This window comes from Muntiacus reevesi, chromosome 15 (genome assembly GCF_963930625.1).
Source record: "Muntiacus reevesi chromosome 15, mMunRee1.1, whole genome shotgun sequence".
In the NCBI taxonomy this organism is placed as follows: Eukaryota; Metazoa; Chordata; class Mammalia; order Artiodactyla; family Cervidae; genus Muntiacus; species Muntiacus reevesi.
The window spans coordinates 23273002-23294090 of NC_089263.1; the positions used below are offsets into that span (position 1 = coordinate 23273002).

The following is a 21089-nucleotide window of genomic DNA, read 5'->3' on the forward strand; positions in this document are numbered from 1 at the left end:
TGCATCATCTGTTTTTTAGTTAATTAAGACATATTAAGGGACTTTCTTGGTGGTTCAGTGGTTGGGACTTCGCTTTCCAATGCAAGGAGTGTGGGTTCAATCCCTGATTGGGGAGCTAAGATTCCCACACGCCTAGAGGCCAAACAATCAAAACATAAAACAGAAGCAATATTGTAACAAATTCAATAGTCTTTTTAAATGGTCCACATCAAAAAATCTTTAAAAGAAAACATATTAAGGAAAACTGCATTGCACAGCCCTATAGGCCAGTCCCTGTGGATGAAATAGAGACACCCCTGTCTACACAGGAGGACCTATCTCAGTGGGCTAAGCTCTCTCACCCAGAGGTCACCTCCAGTCCTAAGAGGTATTTTCTCTCTCATACCTCCACACCGACAGGGCATCCAGTTCTGGACGAAGCACCGCCCAACCCATTCCCAGGGCCTGCTTACACTAGGGCCCCCTCGGTAATCCTCGAGAGCTGCTCTAGCACCACCCCTTAGCCAAGACCCTTCCACACCATCACAGAGGATGTCTGGATAACCTTTGCTATATGTCCCCAGGACTTCTGGAAAGTACCCTTCACAGCCCACCAACACCTACTAATAGCTGAGGGAAAAACTCATGCTGAAGTTCACTCCACACTCTACAGTTGGATTGGGTGCAGGCAGGGGTCAGAAATCTGCTCCTAATGTCAGAGAGGGAGTGATCCATCTATATGCAGGTAGACGAACCCCAAGGAGAGTGGCCCCAGGTCCAGGAAAACTGTATCCCATGCACCTGGCCCCGGGCTCACTTAAGAGTTGAGGAGTGGTTTCTGGGAATCAGCAGCACCCAGACTTTCAAATGCCACCCCAGACCTACATATTCAGAATACTTCAGGTGTGGGCTATGGGAATAGGTTAATTTTTTCAAGACACCTGGGTAAGTATGCACAGAAAGTTTGCCTGGGGACCTCTTTTAAGATTTTCAGGAACTGATGGATGAGTGAGGGAGGGAAGGAAAGGGAGAGAAAGAAAGGAAGGAGAAATGGATGGATGATGGATGAATGGATGTTTGGATGGATAAATGGATGGACAGATGGATGGATGACATGATGGACGGTGGATGAATGGACAGATGAATGGATGGATGATGAATGATGGATGGATGAATGGATGTTTGGATGGATAGATGGATGGTTGACAGATCATTGATGGTGGATGAATGGATGGATGACAGATGGATGGTTAGATAATGGATAGTGGATGATGAATGAATGGATTGTGGATGGATGGATGGTGAATGATGGATGGATGGGTAGAGGAATGAATGGATGTTTAGATGGATAGATGCATGCATGACAGATGATTGGTGGTGGATGGTGGATGAATCTATGGATGAAGAATGATAGATGAATGGATGACAGATGGATGGTTAGATAATGGATAGTGAATGCATGAATTGTGGGTAGATGAATAGAAGGATGCATGGTGAATGGAGGACATAGTTCTATGATAAAAATGAAGATGACCATGTCGGTGTCCAGGTAAGAGACTGAAATAGGAGGTTTCTAGTGCCACACATCAGTGGATGCTCCAGGCTCTTCCTCTGGGTTGAGCCAAAGGAGGAGATGATGAGAGAGAGAACTAATATGAGTCAGGAACACACTGCTGGGCAGAAGCATCCTGTGAACAGAGAAGAGGTTAAGGTGCTGTGTAGGCTGAAGGGTCAGGAAGATCCCCTGGAAAAGGGAATGGCTACCCATTCCAGTATTCTTGCCTGAAGAATTCCTTGGACAGAGGCCCTGGCAGGATACAGTCCATGGGGTCACAAAGAGTCAGACCCTACTAAAGCAACTTAGCACACATGCACACACGCATGTGTAGGCTGACAGAAGTTTTCATCACAGCCTGACTCTGGCAGAGGCCAGGAGACAACTCCCATCCCTGTTCCCATCAAGGACCCGGCTCACAGCCAGCACCATCACACAGCTGGTGCTCTTCTGGACTAAAGAGCAGTATAAACTACTTCATGGTGTCTGCTCCCACTCTCCACCTCTAGGGGAGAAGCAAAGGATGAAGAGTAACTGGGGCAACAGAGCATCTGCATCTCCCAGTGACAGCCAAGTGCAGAACCTGCTCAGAACGGGGAGAAATGGGTCCAGCAGGGACCCAGAGGTGGGTGAGGGGTAAGGGCTGCCACTAATATGAGGGTGGAAAAGCTGTTAGTCTTGTAATGTGTGTGTTTGGGGATGAGGCTGGGGAGCAGGGGGAGAGTTTCTGATGCCCTTACATGAACAGATGGCTACTGAAAGGGATCATGTGTGGGTGAGTATGAGTTGTGTATGTATGTGTGTGTCTATGAGATACAGAGAGAGAACTCAATTCTTTTCCTGGTGCCTCGACTTAAGTGGCTTTTTCTGTTCTTCAGGCTTTTGTAAAAGGTCTAGTGGGAAGGAAGCTTCAGCTAATTCAACTAATGCAAACTGAATGGGATGCCTACTAGGCACAAGCCCCCCACCACCCCTACCCCCCCACACTGGGCAAGACAATGCTAAGGGGAGCCATGGCCTGAGAAGGTAAATTCTGACCACAGAGAAGTAACTCTTGTGGGAAAAGCACAACCCAACAGGGGCTCAGAGGAGGGAGAGACAGAGGGAACAGAGACTCCCCTGCTTGGGGGGAGTCTGGAAGAGGCAGAGGTGGCATTTTACTCCAGGTTATAAAGTCCAGGTGTGGCTTCAACCATCAGTGACAGGAAGGAAGACGTCCCAGTCCCAGCGAACAGTGTGAGCAGCGTCCCAGCGAACAGTATGAGCAGCGGCAAGGAAGTGGGGGGTTAAGGAATGTCCAGGACACAGAACCAGGTGGCGCTAGTGGTAAAGAACCCGCCTGCCAATGCAATGAGACTCGGTTTGATGTCTGGGTCAGGAAGATCACCTGGAGGAGGGCACAGCAATCCTCTGCAGTATTCTTGCCTGGAATATCCCATGGACAAAGGACCCTGGCAGGCTACAGTCCATAGGGTCTCAAAGAGTCAGACACGACTGAAGGGACTTAGCCCAGGGGCACAGAACAGTCCGGTGCGGCTGAAGCACCAGCACGGCTGACTGGGCTGGGCTGGAGGGCTGAGGCAGATATGCACAGGGCAGAGCGAAGGGAAACTCCCTGGGAGGCTCTGCGAGAGAGGGCCAGTACTGCCAGGGGGGTGGGGGGACAGGAAGGAGGAAACAGATGCTAGCCCAGCCTCAGGACTGATGGGGAAGGAGACCGTGGGAGGGTGAGACGGGAGGAAAGGAGGAAGAAGAGGGAGGAGTCAAAGGCTACTGGGATTTTAATCTGCAGGAGGACAGGAAGAATGGCTGGAACCAGTTTTTCAGAACCCCCACAGGGCTCAGCAATGTGCTCAACAACACACAGCAGCACATAGTTCAGGATGTGCTCAGTAAACACAATCACCGGCTTCCCAGGAGCTGAGATCAGAATCTCAGAGTCATCCTCAGATCCTCCCCATGCCACATGGTCCTTCCATAAGCTGCGTGACCCTCCCTCCCAAAGATCCCCTCCCCAAGTCATGTCCCTCTCCCTATACTGCTCCCTGGTCCCCTACCTGGAAGGCTCTGTCCCTAGATCTTCCTGGGGCCATCTTCTGAAGCTCATCTCACCTCCTCCAAGAAGGCTTCCCTGGTCCCCAGTTCCCCCATCACTCTCTCAAATCACCCCATTTTATGTGTTGATTCCTGTCTCAACAACACACCTCCCAGATCTCTTGTGGTTTCTTCATAGCTATTTCCCCAGCACCTGGAACTGTGCCAAGCATACAGTGTCTCCTCAATAAATTGTTGAGCTGCCCATAATGCCATTTCAGGAGGGCAGAGGCCCCCGTGCACTGTATTCACAGATCTGTGACGTTCCCTGCCCAGAGATGCTTCTTCCAGGAGTCGTGCCCCAAGACTGGGTCAGACCAAAGGGAGTCACTCCCCGTGCCTAGAGAGCACCCCCCCTAGATGAGCGCACTCTGGATAAGGCCTTCAGCCCCGGAACCAGTGAGGAGGAAGTCACCGCCCGTGGGCAGACACTTCTCCGCAGCTTGAAGGTCTGGAGAGGGGGTGCAAGATACACACTGATGCAATTTCCTTAGCACCAACGGCTGTGGGAAACAGCGCAGGTTACTTCCTCCGCTCGGCTGACAGCCGGAGCACCGGCAGGCTCAGAGGCCTGGCGCCTTTCCCGCCGCTGGAGCAGGCCGGCCGCTGCCGGCTACTTGGCCAGAGAGCCCTCACAAGAGAGACAGGGCTTTGAACCAAGTCCATCTGCGGCCTCCTTCAGCCCCACCCATTTCTCTAGCATGGAACTGCCCTGCCGCTCGCCCGGCTCCCCATCCTATACTCCACGGGCGCCCATACGGCATCCTGACAATAGGATGCAAATACAGGCCATTTGACAGACCGGAAAACTGAGGCCAGGCCTAGTGCCACAGCCAGGCCTAGAACCCAGGCCTTTGCCTGTTCATTCCGCGCTATTTCTGCTAGTCATTCACAACAGTTTCTAAAATTAATACGAAATGAGAAGTATGTGTGTGTCCATACATGGAAACGTTCCTGTGAAATGAGAAAGGAACGAGGCGCGGCCGGGCTCCTAGCTGTTGGTGTGTGGACCGCCCCACCCCTGTCCCTGGGCACTTCAAGGGCAGGGGCATTGCCTTAATGACCCCCGTAACCCTGGACACCTGGCTGAGATTCCAGAACCGCGATACCTGGAACGACACCCAGCACTCGGCCCCAGAACTGAGTGTCAAAGATGCCAGCCCGAGCGAGGACCCCGGCCCGCGGGACTCCGGGCGCCTCCCCTCCTCCGACCGGCCGCGGGGAGCCCTGGCGGCCGGCGAGCCTCTGCCCTGCCTGGCGGTTCAACCCCCTCCGAAAAGTTGCTGGGGCGCCCGCCGCGCCGACCCCCGCCGCTTGCGCGCGCCCACTCACTCGTGTTGGGCAGCCAGGTGGTTGAAGACGTAGGTGACTGGAATGGCCGAGAGGGACAGCACGAAGACCCCCGTGGCCGCTGAGGCACTCATCGCCGCTGCCGCGCCGCTCGCCCTTCACCGCATCCCCCGCGGGCGCCCCGCCCCAGCTTCCGGCTGCGCCCGCGCCCCTCGCGGGTGCCCTTCCAGGCGCCCCGCGCCGCGCCGCGCCCGCCCCGCCCGCGCGCCCCCCGTGCCGCGCCCTCAGCAGCGCCCCCTCTGCACGCCCGCCCGCAGCCGCCCGGTGCGCAGGGCCGCGGCGCAGTCCCGGGAGGCGCCCTGCCGTCCTCCCGCCCAGCGGCGCTGGGGCTCCACCGCGAGCGCGGGGCGGCGCCGAGGAGTGGCCAAAGCCCCCTGTCCGGGGACAGGTGTCCCCCGAGGCGCGCGCTCTGCAGGAAGGTGGAGGCCTGGGAGGCGGGCTCGGGGCGCCGCCGGGAGCCTGTCATCGACGACCCGGAGAGGTTCTGGGCCGAGCTGTGGGCCAGCGTAGGGTGGAGCCACACCCGGGGGTGTCGGAGCGGGAAGAGCCCGCGAGATCGTCCACGTGGGGAACCCTCCGGCCAGGATAGGAAGGGATAAATGATCCCGAAACCTTGGAACCTCTCCACCGGCAGCCGGCAGCGAGTCCCGTTTGAACCCCGAGTCTGAATCCGGGTTTAAACCCCGGCTACGCACTCGCCGGCTGGTGACCTTGATCAAGTAACTTAACCTCTCTGTCTTTCCCCTTCTCTACCAAACGGAGGTCACCCGCGTCAATGTGATTGTGGGATTCACGGAGTTAATGGACACGAAGTACTTGCCCAGTACTCCTCAGTCCACTGCTATCACCTGCAATTCCCATTTTTTAATTGGAACTGAGACTCGGAGGAATACGATGATTGAAGAGACTAGAACGCCTATTTATTTCTATTCCAGGTCGCGTTGCTGGAAGCCAGCTTACCACCCGCCAGCGTGCACAACTGGCTTCCCCACAGATGCCCACCATAGAGAATACCTTGTGCCTAGTCTGCCCTGGCTGCTTGACTGTGTTAGGGGGCAACCTCAGAAAGCACCCGCTGGGACAGCCTGGATTCCTCTGCTACGGAGAAATGGAAGGTGAGTGTGGTTCAGAGAACAGCTCAGGCAACCAAGGGAAGCACCTGTACTTAGTGACCTTATAACAACGGCAGCGTGTGGAAGAGGCTCATTTTAAAGAGGAGAGAAGAGAGTGGCAAAGAGGCTCAGAGCCAGGTCCACTCAACTTTTCAAAAGCCAGCTTTCCCTATTCCCTCATCCACTGCTTCTTAGAGGCCTTCTCAAACTCTGAGGTCATCGAGATAAAGCCTTGGCCCAGAGTGTAACATATCCAGAGCTTCCCCAAGCAATGTCCTTACCTGTGACCTGGACATCACCGTCTTCCACAATGACTCCTTTACCAGCTGCTTAGCCTCCTTCCTCCTCCCCGACACCAAATATCTCCTCTGAGACCCCTTCTCTTCTCCCAGTCAGTCTCCCAAGCCAGCCCATCCCCTCCATCACCACCCAAACCTTGCAGAGTCAGTCCTGCCTCCTCTGTTATACCCTGAACCCTTCTAGCTACCCTGGGTCCTCCCCCCTCAGTCTAGACACATGTTCATGTATGAGTCAATTTAGAAAGTGCTCCCTCGGTGACAGGCTACAACCTGGGACCCTCTGCTACTACAGTTCTTGTACCTGGACACACCTCTAGAAACAAAATATAGGGAAACTATATACAATTAAAAATAACTGCGACCATGAGCAGTTGGAGCAAATTCTGGACCCAAAAGATACAAAGACGGAAAAGCCCAGTTGCCACTTTTGAAGAGCCTGGAACAAAAACAGAGTGTCAGGAGCAAAGCAGGATACTGTGCATGCCCCTTTCACATACATCACCTAAGGGGTGGGCAAAACGCCCAAGCCACCCCTCTGGTCCAAGCCACGGACACACTGCTACCCTCATCCCACAGAAGAAACAAGCTCAGTCCCCACCTCAGGGATCAAGAAGGGGAGCCCGTTGTTTGTTTTCACTCCTCCTAGCTGCAGAGTGGTCCCAATGAATGTCTGGCCTCTTGTTGGTGTATTGTTAGTCACTCAGTCGTGTCTGACTCTTTGCAACCCCATGGACTATAGTGTGTCAGGCTCCTCTGTCCATGGAATTCTTCAGGCAAGAATACTGGAGTGTCTGGCCTCTAGTCAACTTCTATTGAATAGGCAAGGCGAAGAGCGCTGGCTGGTAAAACCTGGACCTGTGTGTCATCTTCATTTGTCATCTTCTCTCTTTCCTTTCCCATCCGTGCTGGGTTTTAATGACCATGTCTGTGCTAGTAGACCCCAAATGATCATTCCTAGCACTGATGTCTCCCCTCAGCACTGCCCTCTGGCCTTCCACAGGCACCTCCTGCTCAACATGGCCAAACTGGAATTCCCCGTCTGTCTCAAGTCCACTTCAGCCTTATCTCATCCAGTGGTGCCACCATTCACCTGGTCATCCAGAATCCTGGGAATCCACATCTGCTTTGGCCAATCCAAAATATCCATGCTTAGCACAGTCCTCCTAATGTTACTTTCCAAATATCTCTCAAGTCTGTTTGTGCCTCCCTATCCATGCCATTGCTGTCGCATTATAGGTCTCTGCCATCATCCAGGTTCCAGCCTCCTGCCTCATCTCCCTCCTCTGTCCTCGCCTGCTCTGAAAGACCGTGCTCCCACCCTCTTTGCTTTCTTCATAGTACTTTATGTATGCTATCCAAAACCATCTTGTTTACACATCTGCCTCCTGTTCTGTGTCCCTCTCTCCATTATGATGTAAACACCCTGTGGTCAGGAACGTTATCTACTTTCTTTACTATTCTGTACCTATCACTTGGACTAACAGCTGTCTTGAGCAGGTGCTCAAAAGATATTTGTTCACAGAATGAACATTCTGGAACATCATTTTCTGACAGAAATATAACACAAGCCACAAATGTGAACCTTATGTGTAGTTTTAAATTTTCTCATAGCCACACTAGAAAAGTAAAAGACAGAGGTGAAATTAGTTCTAATAATAAATTTAATCTAACATGATATGTGCAAAAGATTATTGTTTAAATGGTCATCAATGTAAAAAGTATCAATGGGAAATTTTACATTCATTTTTTATTTTTAGCAAGAACTTAAAAAAAATTATTTATTTATTTTTGGCTGTGCTGGATCTTTGGCTGCCTGTGGGCTTTCTCTAGTTACAGTACACGGGCTTCTCATTGCAGTGGCTTCTCTTGTTGCAGAGCACAGGCTCTAGAGCTTGGGATCTGTAGTTGTGGTGCATAGGCTTAGTTGCCCTGCCACATGTGGGATCTTCTCAGACCAGAGATTGAACCGAACTTGTGCCCCCTGCATTGGCAGGGGGATTCTTAGCCACCGGACCGCCACTACATTCTTTTTTTAATACTAAGTCTTTGAAATTGTGTATGTATTTTGTACTTAGAATATATCTCATTTCAGGCTCGTCACATTTCAAGTATTCAACAGCCATACGTGGCCAGTGATTCTGTATTGAACTTCATAGTTCTTGACTTGTTCCTCCTATCAGATCAAGCTGACTTCAATTATGCTCTCTGTTTCTTTAAGAATAGATTGGAAAATTAAATCCCTAATGAAATTATTCAAGCATCCTCAGAGAGTCTGCCATGTTTCCAGCATTATTATAAGAAATGGTCACACAAAGATGAATTATAAATACATCTTGCCCAAGAAGACCATAGTCTAGTGTGAGAAAAGCACATGTAAACAAGTAGCATGCAAAAGATTCATGTACAAATTGTTGTAGACATCACCAGTCTCTCTAGAGGAGTTAAGAAGAGCTTCAGAGAGGTGAGGCTTTAGACCAGCCTTGCTAAACAGATAGAAGCTGGCCAATCTGATGAGGAATAATGGGGTTTTCCAGGAAAGGGAAATAACACACGTTAAAGGCAGAAATGTATGAGAGAGCCTGTCACTCGATGAGCTTCAGGCTGTTTGCTCTGGTGGGAAGTACTTGTGCATGTGGGGGGACTGGTAGGAAGTGAAGATGGAGAGGTGATCAGTGGCTCAGTCTTAAAAAACCTTAAGGGCAGGGAGCATGTAAGATTTATGACTGGGTCCTGAGTGCTGCAACTAAAGATCCCAAAAGTGTGCAGCTCAGACCCAGCCCAGATATATGGCAGAAACCAATGAAATATTATAAAGCAATTATCCTCCAATTAAAAATAAAGTAAAAAAAAATTAAAGACCCAGCCCTGCCAAATAAATAAATACTAAAAAAATATTTAGTAGGAGGAGAGGCTGACTTCATCAGAGTAACTTTTACTTTTTTTTTAACCTGGGGCCAAGATAGTGAAAGCGCAGAGTCCTAACCACTGGACATTCTGGAAATCCCCCAGAGTAACATCTTTAAAGCTCTGCCTGGCAGCTGATGTGGAATAGGATTTAGAAAGAGGAGAAGTAGGAGGTAGGAAGTCCACTTAAGAGGCTTATTCTAGCGTGAGATGCTGAAGATCTGAACCAAAGTGTTGGCAACGAGAGGGAAGAACGAAGAGTAGCACCTGCTCGCTGCAGCTAGAGAAAGCCAGAGAGCAGCAACAAAGACCCAGTGCAGTCAAAAGTAAATAAATAAAAATTTTTAAATTAAGCAAATGTTTAAAAATTAAGCAAATATCATACAAATAAATAAAATATTGTTTTCATGCAGATGTCTTTTTAAACAACTTGTTTATTTCTTCATTTTTTAAATTTTTGGCTGCACCCTGTGGCATGTGGGATCTTGGTTCCCAGACCAAGGATGGGGCCCACACTCTCTGCATCACTTCAATTCACTCACTAAGTCATGTCCAACTCTTTGCGACCCCATGAACTGCAGCACACCAAGCCTCCCTGTCCATCACCAACTCCCGGAGTCCACCCAAACCCATGTCCATTGAGTCAGTAATGCCATCTAACCATCTTATCCTCTGTCGTTCCCTTCTCCTCCTGCCCTCAATCTTTCCCAGCATCAGGGTCTTTTCCAATGAGTCAACTTTTTGCATGAGGTGGCCAAAGTACTGGAGTTTCAGCTTCAGCATCAGTCCTTCCAATGAACACCCAGGACTGATCTCCTTTAGGATGGACTGGTTAGATCTCCTTGCAGTCCAAGGGACTCTCAAGAGTCTTCTCCAACACTACAATTCAAAAGCATCAATTCTTCAGTGCTCAGCTTTCTTTATAGTCCAACTCTCACATCCATACATGACTACTGGAAAAACCATAGCCTTGACTAGACGGACCTTTGTTAACAAAGTAATGTCTCTGCTTTTTAATATGCTGTCTAGGTTTGTCATAACTTTTCTTCCAAGGAGTAAGCATCTTTTAATTTCATGGCTGCAGTCACCATCTGCAGAGGAAGGTGAAATCTTAACCACTGGACCACCACAAAGTATCCCTTCTCTTGAAAAAGGATTGGATATGACTTAAAAGGCATTCAAACAGTAAAGTTGTTTAGTTTTTGATATTCAGTTTGTTTGTTTGTTTATTTTAGGACCATCCAACTTGCAAGCCACGAAGGCTGATAGTGTAGCCATGAAATTGGACTTCAAGATTTCTGCAAGCAAAAATAGACACACTAAGGTCTGTCCTCTGCCCATTCCCTGATGAGAAAGACAGTTTTTTGTGTGTTGATTCAAACTAACTGACTAATCAGGAATGACACTGAAGGGCCCCTGAGCATGCCTGCTTCTGCCATGGAGGAAAGTGAGAGCAGCACATTAGAGAACTTGGTCACGTAAGAAGGAACTAGGGAGAAAGCTGCTGGCCAGGGACTGAGGGAGCAAAGAATCAGCCCTGTGTCCATGCTTTAGCTCCCAGTCCCAGCGCCTCTTCCCCTTGTTCAGTTTTCCACTTTTTTCTTCCTTCCTTTCTTCCTTTTCTTTCTTATTTTTTCTTACTGAGGTATAGTTGATTTAAACACAATATTGTGTTACTTGGAGGTGTACAGCATAGGGATTCAATACTTTTTGCAGATTATACACCATTATAGGTTATTACAAGATGACGAGTATAATTCCCTCTGCTATACTGTATATCCTTGTTGCTTATCTATTTTATATAGTAGTTTTATCTATTCATGCCATACCTCTAATTTGTCCCTCCCATTCTTCCTCTTCCCTTTTCTTCCATTTTTTATCCTTCTTTTTTTCATTTTTTACCCTTCTGATAAAAGTTATGATTGTGATCGTTGGAAAGCCTGAACACTCTAGATGCATGTGCAAGGGGCAGTCAAACAGATTGCTCTGTGGGTTATATAGAGACAGAATAAAATGACCTGAGAGTCCACTCAAACAAACATTAAGTGATGCTCAACACTGAGTTGGGATGGACTTCCCAGGTCGTTCAGTGGTAAAGAATCTACCTGCCAATGCAGGAGACATGGGTTCGGGAAGATCAGGAAGATCCCCTGGAGGAGAAAATGGCAGCCCACTCCAGTATTCTTGCCTCGGAAATCCCATGATCAGAAGAGCCTGGCAGGCTACAGTCCATGGGGTCCCAAAGAGTTGGACATGGCTTAGTGACTAAACAACAACAGCAAGAACAAACCCTTAAGTTACCTTAAACCTTGGGTTTGTTTTCAGCCATAAGTGCTCTCATGATTTCTCTTAATATGCTACAATGATTAACATTGATGTATTTTTTAAACTTTTTATTTATTATTTATTTGACTGCATGGGCCTTAGCTGCAGCATGGAAACTCTTAGTTGCATGTGGGATCTAGTTCCCCGACCGGGGATTAAACCCCCTGACCTCTGCATGGGGAGTGCGGAATCTTAGCCACTGGACCACCAGAGAAGTCCCTACGTGGATATTTCGGGGCCCTAACAGGCATAAAGCAGGTGCTGAATAAATACTAACTGAAGGGAGAGGTAAAGGTAGTATGTAAAATGTTTGTCCAAAAGTCTCCTGCTAGATGAGATCTGCACCATTGCCCTGAGTTTCCTAGCAACCAAAGCAAAGAAGGAAACATTATAACATTCACAGTGTCCATAAGGTAAAAACAGATCACTTGTTCCAAAGAACTCTCTCATGGCTCCTCTTAAAGGAAACAGCCTGTTATATAGTATGCCCTCAGCAGCCTTCCTACAATAAATATAGAATCTAGTTCCACACAGTTGTCTGTCAGTACATCTTCAGTGCAGGTGGCTGGCGTACTGCCAAGAGCCCACTCAGTGCGAAAGAGTCAAAAATCATTCCTTGCAGATAAGCAACTCTCAGAAGGCTTGGCTTGGTTCAGTGATACATTTTACAGTATGTGGGGGCAGGAGTGGAAATACCTTCCTGGCAAGCACACTGTCCCTTCCAGTTTAAGCGATATCACCAGTGATCACTGAAACTCTCTCCGGTGGAGACTGGACATCACCAATAGGCTTCTTCTCTCCTGCCAACTAAAATCAATCTGCCAGCTCTGATCAAACAGTATTCATGATTATCCTTCAGGCAATGTTCTGTGAGTATTAATTTCATGTAATAACATTTTTATACAAATGAGTTAATGGAGAGTTTGAAATTATAGTGACTGTCGAGAGAGGAAGCATTCAAAGTGGATTAGTAAGGACAGAGCATCATGGTTTGACAGGAAAACACGTGGAGGGTAGTTTGACATTTTTTCATGAGAAGGATGAGCATGGGACAGTCAAACCCAAGATTGCTGCCCTGTTCAGACTGCTTCCCAGGTATAACAGAAGACCTCACATGTCAGGGTGTAGGTCAGAAAGAGCTAATTGGAAAGAAGATTGAGGGACTTCCTTGACATTTACTTTTTCTCTCAAGATACCTTGCCATCCTCTGACTAAAGAATTAACATAAAAATAGTTAACATAGGGACTTTTCTGGTGGTTCAGTGACTACAACTCTGTGCTTCCATTGCAGAGGGCATGGGTTCAATCCCTGGTCAGGGACCTAAGATCCCACATGCCAAATTGCACGGTGAAAAAAAAACTTTTTCTATTTTCAAGACAACTGTAGGCAAAATGCGGAAAACAGAGTTACAAAACAAAATGTAAATATTATAAACACATACCCTATAAGGATCATAACTGCAAAAATTAAGCAGTATTGACAGAGAAGAAAGTGTTTCAAATTCATTTTTTCAAAGAAAATTGAAACTGAACCGCCCCCTCAGTCCTATTCCTCTCCTTTCATCTCTAGAAGCAATCACTACCTTGAAATTGGGGGCATACCCGGTCCACATTTATATACATATAAACAAAATATGGGACTTCCCTCGTCACTCAGCGGTAAAGAATTTGCCTGCCAATGCAGGAGACAAGCCCCTGGTCTGGGAAGATACCTGGGAGAGGAATTGGCAACCACTCTAATATTCTTGCCTGGAAATCCCCATGGATGGAGGAGCCTGGACGACTATAGTCCACAGGGTCACAAAAAGAGTTGTACACAACTTAGCAACTGGACAACAACAACAAGAAACAATATGTAGTTATTTCATAAAATTTACATCAATTATAATATCCTCATATATTTTTTCACTTAACATGGACTTTTTGAAATCCACTGATTTCTATACACTTATTCATTCATTTTCACTGCTAGAGCATTCTACCATATGACCGTACTACAATTTATTTTTCTTTCCTCTACTAATAGATCTCAGAGTGGATTTTAACCTTTCACTTCTACAAGCAGTGTTGTAGTGAACATCCTACAGTTATCTCCTCTGCACATGACAAGAGTTTCTCCAGGTGACAATGTCTAAACACAGAATAGCAAGCAACTTGTGCATATTGTTTGGTGCTCTGCATTTGTTCAGTCCAGGCAAGCTTCCTGCAAGTTTCTTCACTCACCTGATGAGCTTCAAAAGCAAAGAGTCCTTCCCAAGAGTCAGTTAGCTCGGCCTAATCAAGAAGTTCTCAAAGGTGTCTCCAGTCCACCCTCTGAGAGCCATGGTCCTAATCCATGGCTGGAGACAGATATAATCTTCAAGCCTATATCACACATCAGGAAAAGATGCAGTTGGTCCTAAGAAGAATCAGATGGGAAAGGTTAATAATTTTCCCCAGAATATGCTGGTAGCAGAAATTCAGATTTCAGACAATGATTTCAGGCTACAGTTTTCAGATTCAGATTCAGCCTGATTCAGATTTCAGGCTACAGTTTTACAAGGGAGAGTTCCTCCCTTACTCTGAGCTCAGAACATGACATATGATCTTTGTTTTTAGCTCCTTGTGCAGTGGGACTTTTTTTTTTTTTTTTTTGCTAGTTTGCCCTTTCATCATCGGTGTGTGTCTCCTTGCAAGGTCCCAAGCCTCTGCAGAAAGTCAGTTTCAATGTTTTGCATCCAGCACACTCAAAGCTAGTTCTCCTAGCCTAACGTAGACATAAAAACCAAGTTTCCAACTTATCGAAACAACAGCCTCCCTGGAGCTGTGGGCACTGCATTGCTCACAAACTCCAGGTGCCAGTCTTTATAGTTTTAGCCTTTGGGAATTTCACTTAACTTTATTGCAGTCTAGGCTATGTATTTAAGTGATCCTTTTACCTTGTACCCAGCATTTAGTTATTTGAAGCGGTAGAGTTTTCAGATTATCTAGTCCAGGTTTTCAGGACTTTAACATGAAAAAATGAAGCTCTAAGTGAGAGGTGAAAATAAAAGGGCATTTTCAGAAATGTACGGTCTCAAAAAATCTACCTCCCTTGAACCTTTTCTCAGGAAGCTACTGAAGGACATGCTCCATCAAAACAAGGCAGTATACAGTGTAGAAGGTGATGTGGGATTTGGGAAACAGGACCTCCAGTCCGTGAACACAACTGAGAGGTCCCCCAGGAGAATAAGGGGACAGCTTTTCAGGAGCCAGTCTGGAGAACAAGAAATCCAGTTTAGGGCAAGAGAGAGGCAACCCCAGGAGAACTGTCTCTAGAAAAAGATGTAATTGCTAGGTTACCTAGTATGTTTGAAGGTATCAAGATATGAAAAACTCCAGAGACCCTGAGGCTAAATAGTGAGAGGAAATAGAAAACTAAGCAAATGGCCTCATCTTCTATAGTAGAAAGTTAATAGACAACATCCTGGAAAAAATCAAGAAATCCAATGTAAACATGTTATTTAGAAATATGGAGCCAAAGCAGGCATTAGGAGACACTGCTTTCCAGGGCAGAATTCAGGGATGGGAAAAGTAGAACAAAGGATTCTAGTTTTCCTTTCAGCCATAGAAGTCTACTTCTATTAAATAGATGTATAATTTGGATAAAAATAAATAAGTAAATAAAATAAGGATGATGGCATAATGCACAACATTCATATCATTTTTGAGTTTCGAAGCAAGATCCAAGACAGGTGTCTTTGCATAAGTATTCAAGCAATTAGTCAGTTTTTCAAAAGCAGTTCTTAATCCTTTGATGTACAAACCACTGTCTTTGAAGCACTTATCACATTTTAATCCCTGTTGCTTATCTTCTTCATTTGTGAACAGGTTTTATAATCAAATTTTCATTTCTGAATAAGCCATTCTCCAACATCAAGTTAACTAACCTCAAGTTGAAATTCTGCAATTCCACAATCCTGAAGAGACCGACTGACTTATCCAAAAATGTAATTTACTCAATTGCAGAGGTGAACTGTGGCTGATCCAGTGAGGACTGATTTCATAATTGACTGGTTTGTTAGTGACCACGTTGGAGGGTTGTTGACTTCTGCTACTTTACATAAGCTCCAAGTATGGGATTTTTTTTTTAACTTTTTTTTCATTTTTTTGTTTTTTAAATATAAAAGTATGATAACACTTATGGGAAACTTGGATAATACAGAGCAAAGATACATATAGTTCTACCGTGCTAAGTTGCCTCAGTTGTGTCTGACTCTTTGCGACCCCATGGACTATAGCCTGCCAGGCTCCTTTGTCCATGGGATTCTCCAGACAAGAATACTGGAGTGGGTTGACATGCCCTCCTCTGGGAGATCTTCCTGACCCAGAGAGTGAACCTGCTTCTCTTAACATCTCCTGCACTGGCAGGTGGGTTCTTTACCACAAGCAGCACCTGGGAAGCTCACACATAGTTCCACTGTATATTACAATTATTTTTTAAGTAGATAAATTGAGATTTTTAGCTGGAGTTTCAATATCAAACTCTCAAAAATTAATAGAATGCATAGAAAGATAGAAGGATATGTAGTAGACCTGAAAAGCACTATGAACCAATAAAACAAGGTGCAAAAATTTCATGGTCTAAAGATATTGAAATCATACAAAGTCTGTTCTCTTATCATGGTAGAATTATGTTGGAAATCAATATCACAAGATATTTGGAAATAACCCACATATTTTGAAGTGCCGTGTGACATTTACCAAGGGAGATCTTTGACCCTGTCGTGAGGCATGCAGGATCTTAGTTCCACAACCAAACCGGCATAGTGGCAACATGGTATCTTAACCCCTGGACCACCAGGGAAGTCCCAAATTATAGGGTCTTGACTAATAAATATTCAGACAGTAAGAATTCTGTTTATGGTAAAACTGACTGTCCCAACTGCCACATTCACTCCTCACTCAGTGGTTCCCCACCTGCTAGATGTCTGGTGCAGAAGGGAAATGGCATAAAGGCAGGAAGCAGAAAGGAGAAGTGGGAAGGAGATGCAGAATGAGGACTCAGTACACGGTATACTTTATAACCAGCCTCTGGGTGCTGGAGCACTCACTGAATTCCTATCTAAACAATCACATTTAAAACATTCATTCACTACACATTTATTTATTGAGTGTGCCACAATGTGCCACATGCTCCACTAGGTACTGTGGTTATAAAAAAGGAAAGTGTGAAAAAGTGGCCAACCCCTTCACAATCTACAAGAGGACTCAGATCTATGAAAACAAAAATGACAGGTGTACTTGAGAAGGACAGTAATCATACAGATTAAAGGTACCCGGGAAGGGAATGATTTTTTAAAATATTTATTTATTTGGCTGCACTGAGTCTTAGCTGAAGTGTGCAGGATCTTTAGTTGTGGCTTTTGAATTCTTAGTTGCAGCTTGTGGGAGCTAGTTCCCCGACTAGAGATGTAACCTGTGCCCCCTTACATTCAAAGAGTGAGATCTTAGCCACTGCACCACCAGGGAAGTCCCAGGGGAGAGAATGATTAATTTGGCCAGGGCTTCTCAGAGGAAGTAACCCCTGAAGGACTAACCCAGAGAGGGCATTTCAGAAAGAAGTTATCTACAATGTATGGAATGAAGTGTTAGTTGCTCAGTCGTGTCCAACTCTGTGACCCCATGGACTGTACCCTGCCAGGCTCCTCTGTTCATAGGATTTTCTAGGCAAAAATACTGGAGTGAGAAGCCATTCCTTTCTCCAGCTGATCTTCCTGACCCAGGGGTCAAATCCGGGTCTCCTGGATTGCAGGCAAATTCTTTAACCATCTGAGCCACCAGAATGAAATGGAAGCGGAAATACCATAGCACAGTCTGGGAACTGCCAGCCAACACCGGGGTAGAGGAACTAGTGGAATTTTTAAGATGGAGAGGGACACTTTTAGGTTGACCATTATAGATTATTCTAGTAGGTGGGCTGACTTTGAGGTGAAATGGAGTGAAACAGGAGGCAAAAGGTTGAGAGGAGCAGTAATCCAGGCAGAAGAATGAAGGCATCTTATACCAGGGCAGCTTCAGTGAGGGTAGAAAGGAGACACTACTTAGGAACAGAATATACAGATCTTGGTGATTAATTGGATGTGAGAGGCCTGATGCAGACAAGAACTTAGTAGTGGCAGCTTTCTGGGGAGAAGGAAGGGGAACCAAGGGGCCGAAGATACAGAGATTTATGGAAACCTATTGTGACCTTTCTTTCATTTTAATATTTCTTTATTTGGCTGCACCAGGTCTTCACTAAAACATGTGAACTTTTAGTTGGGATCTAGTTCTCTGACCAAGAAATGAACCCTGGTCCCCTACATTGGACGCTCGGAGTCTTAGCCTCTGGACCACCAGGGAAATCCCCAGACTGTGTTTTTTCTCAGAATTCTGGAGACAGATCTTCCTTCCTTGTGCTTGTTTCTGCCCAGATAAAATCAACTTTTATATACTAGTGAAGACTGAACACAATTGTGTTGTATACTCTTTGTGATCTGTTGAAACCAGAGGCTGAAATCAGAGAGCAAGACTTTCTTTCCATCTGAGTGCCAGGATCTCAGCTAGGTTTTTTTAAGGTAGCAGCAATTTACCTCATAAGGTAAATTGAAGCAGCTTCCAGGAAAGATGTCAACTCAGCTTGATGTGTTTGTGGAGCTCCAGAAAGATTGCTTGTAGGTGTTTGAATATCTACTAATAAAGCAAGTATCATGGGACTTCCCTGGTGGTCCAGTGGTTAAGAATCCGTCTTCCAATGCTGGGGACACAAGTTTGATCCCTGGCTGGGGAATTAAGATTCCACATATTTCAGGTCAACTAAGCCCGCATGCCACAACTAAAGAGCCCATGCACCACAAAGAAAACCCAGAGCAGTCAAAATAAAATAAATATATAAATAAAAATAAAAAAGTAAAAACAAGTGTTATGCTTATAAGAATGATCAGAGATGAAGATACAGATTTGGGGATCACCAGCATTAGCTGAAATCATGGGAATAGAAGAGATCACACAGAGAAATGTGGTAGAAGGGAAAAAAACAAGGGCATCAAGGATGGAATCTTGAGTAAACCAACAGGTAAGGCTGGGAACAGACGGGGAACTTGTCATGTAGGAAATGGAAAACGAAAAATAAGAGATGTGGGACTTCCCAGGTGGTCCAGTGGTTAAGACTCTGTGCTCTCCAATGCAGGGGCTTATGTTCAATCTCTGATTGGGGAATAAGATTCCACATGCCATGTGGCCAAAAAAAAAAAAAAAGTTACAGCCATGAAAAATTATAAAAACTTATCACAAACCTAGGCAAGGAGAGTAAATGTAATCAAAGAGTCAAAGAAGAAGTAGTCAACCATCACACCCAATGAAAATGAAATGGCAGCTTTGGCGGTTAGGAGACCACCAGCAGCCTTCGAACTACTCAGTGGAAAGTAGCCAGAGCCATCCTGTCATTGCTTGAGGATTGGCAGGAGATGAGGATGCAGTGAATACTGTGATAGGAAGGAAGATATAAAGGGGGACACTTTGAGGCCGACACAGGGTTGAGGAACTTTTGCTGTTAGGGGAAATAGTTACATATTGGGTTGGTCAAAAAGTTTGTTCAGGTTTTTCCATAACATCTTCCTGAATATTTGTGAGTACCAGGAAAAGATGCCAGTGGAAAAAAGGAGAGTTTGAAGTCACCAGGGAGAAAAACAAGAGACAGCAGCAAAATGGTATGGGAATGAACTGAAGATAGAAGGTGGAAAACTTAGTCTTGGAAAGAAAGGAAATAAGTATCTGAGGCAGATGGGAAGACCTACTTATCACCAGGTTGATCCAGTTGCTGTTGAAATGAAGTGGGAAATCAATAGAGACAGGCAAAGTTAAATGCAATGTGTTCACATAATCAGCCTGGTCTATATTTACTTTGCTGTAACCAGAGGGGCAACATGTTCTAATGATGTGGACTCTGAAACCCAGCCTGCGGCTTTGAATTTCACTGCTGGCTATGACATGCTTTTTCGTGGAAGGTCATATTTATATCACTGCGGCAGAATCACAGCAACTCTGCTCGGTCTCTGTGGCTCATTTCAAAGATTCAAAATATGTGGGATGGATAATTCCAGCTCTTCAATGCCCTTGGAGCCCTAATATTATTTTTATGAGCTTGACAACAGCCTTGATAATGTGGTATAAACAAGACCAGTTTTAGTTACTTATTTTATACATGATTGCATCAGTCCAACTAGATTTAAAATAGATTGAAAAAGGGAAAGTCACAGCTGTGACAAAAATGTGAAAACTATTCAGCTTCCACAGTAGTTACAGAAATATAAATTTGAAAAATGAGGCACCAGCTATTCAATGATCAAAAGCAAAGTCAAATTATTAAATCTATGTGGGGTAGACTTTAGAAAAATAGAAACTGACAGTGAACACTGAAATTGGTTCAGTCCTTTGAATAGCTGCCAACATTTATTGATCATGTACTCCACATCAGACACTGTTTTAATGTTATCTTTTTAAAAATATTTTAATATTTTTTTAATTTAAACCAGTTATTTAAAGTTTTATTTTTTAAACTGAAATTGCTAATATTAATATAATGCTTTGTTAAATTTTTTTTAAAAAAAGGTAAATTACAAGTTCATCATAACATCCATCAAGTTTTAGCCTAAGAATTTCTTTCAAAGCTGCAATAAGCTCTGAAAATAGGATCTTTAATAGAGAGTCTTGCATTACATTTAACTAGACAATTTTAAATTGAATTTTCATAGAAAACTTTTCTGAACCTTACCCTATTTTAAAATCAAAACATGTATTGCAACTTAAACCATCAACAACTAACATTTAAAGGCTTTAAAAACATTTTCTGAAGAGAGAATGAACTGCAATGAAAAAAACCTGAATAACTGAATCTGAATTGACTGGTTCCATTGGTTAGGGGGGAAAAGTTTTCTATAAAAATATTTTAATATTTTTATTTAAAAATCTAAATATTTTTAATTAAACAATAATTTAATATTTTACTAAAATTTTTTCATATTTTTAATTTAAAAACATTTTCATATTTTTAGCTTAAAAACATTTTCAAGTTTTAATTTAAATATTGCTAATATTTTGATTTAAAATACTTAACATTTTACAAATATATTAATATTTTACCTTTTATTTTCTAATAATTTCAAAAATATTTATCTATTTATTTGGCTGCACCAGGTCTTAGTTGGGTGCACAGGTTCTTAGCTGCAGCAGGTAGGACCTAGTTCCCTGACCAGGGTTTGAACCAGGGCACCCTACACTGGAAGCACAGAGTCAGCCACTGGACCACCGGGGAAGTCCCTAAATATTTAATTTTATGTCATATGAATTTTACCTCAACTTTTAAAATTTATTCATTAAAAAAAAGCACTGAGAACCCCAAGAGCTTTTGTTTATGTGGGTTTATCAATATTTCTTGTGTTAAAAATTTATCTTTATTCACCTAAAAATAACAAT

At 44.8% G+C, this 21089-nt stretch overlaps 1 protein-coding gene across 1 annotated transcript in view; it reads right to left on the reverse strand.

Annotated features, from left to right (window-relative positions):
• The window catches only part of TM6SF1 (transmembrane 6 superfamily member 1), a 30148-nt gene extending 24976 nt beyond the window's left edge, over positions 1 to 5172 (reverse strand). Inside the window, exon 1 of the mRNA XM_065906176.1 lies at positions 4961 to 5172. Coding sequence (XP_065762248.1) covers positions 4961 to 5052 — 92 coding nt within the window. The 5' untranslated portion in view covers positions 5053 to 5172. The remainder of the gene's footprint in view (positions 1 to 4960) is intronic.
• Between the last annotated feature and the right edge of the window lie 15917 nt (positions 5173 to 21089).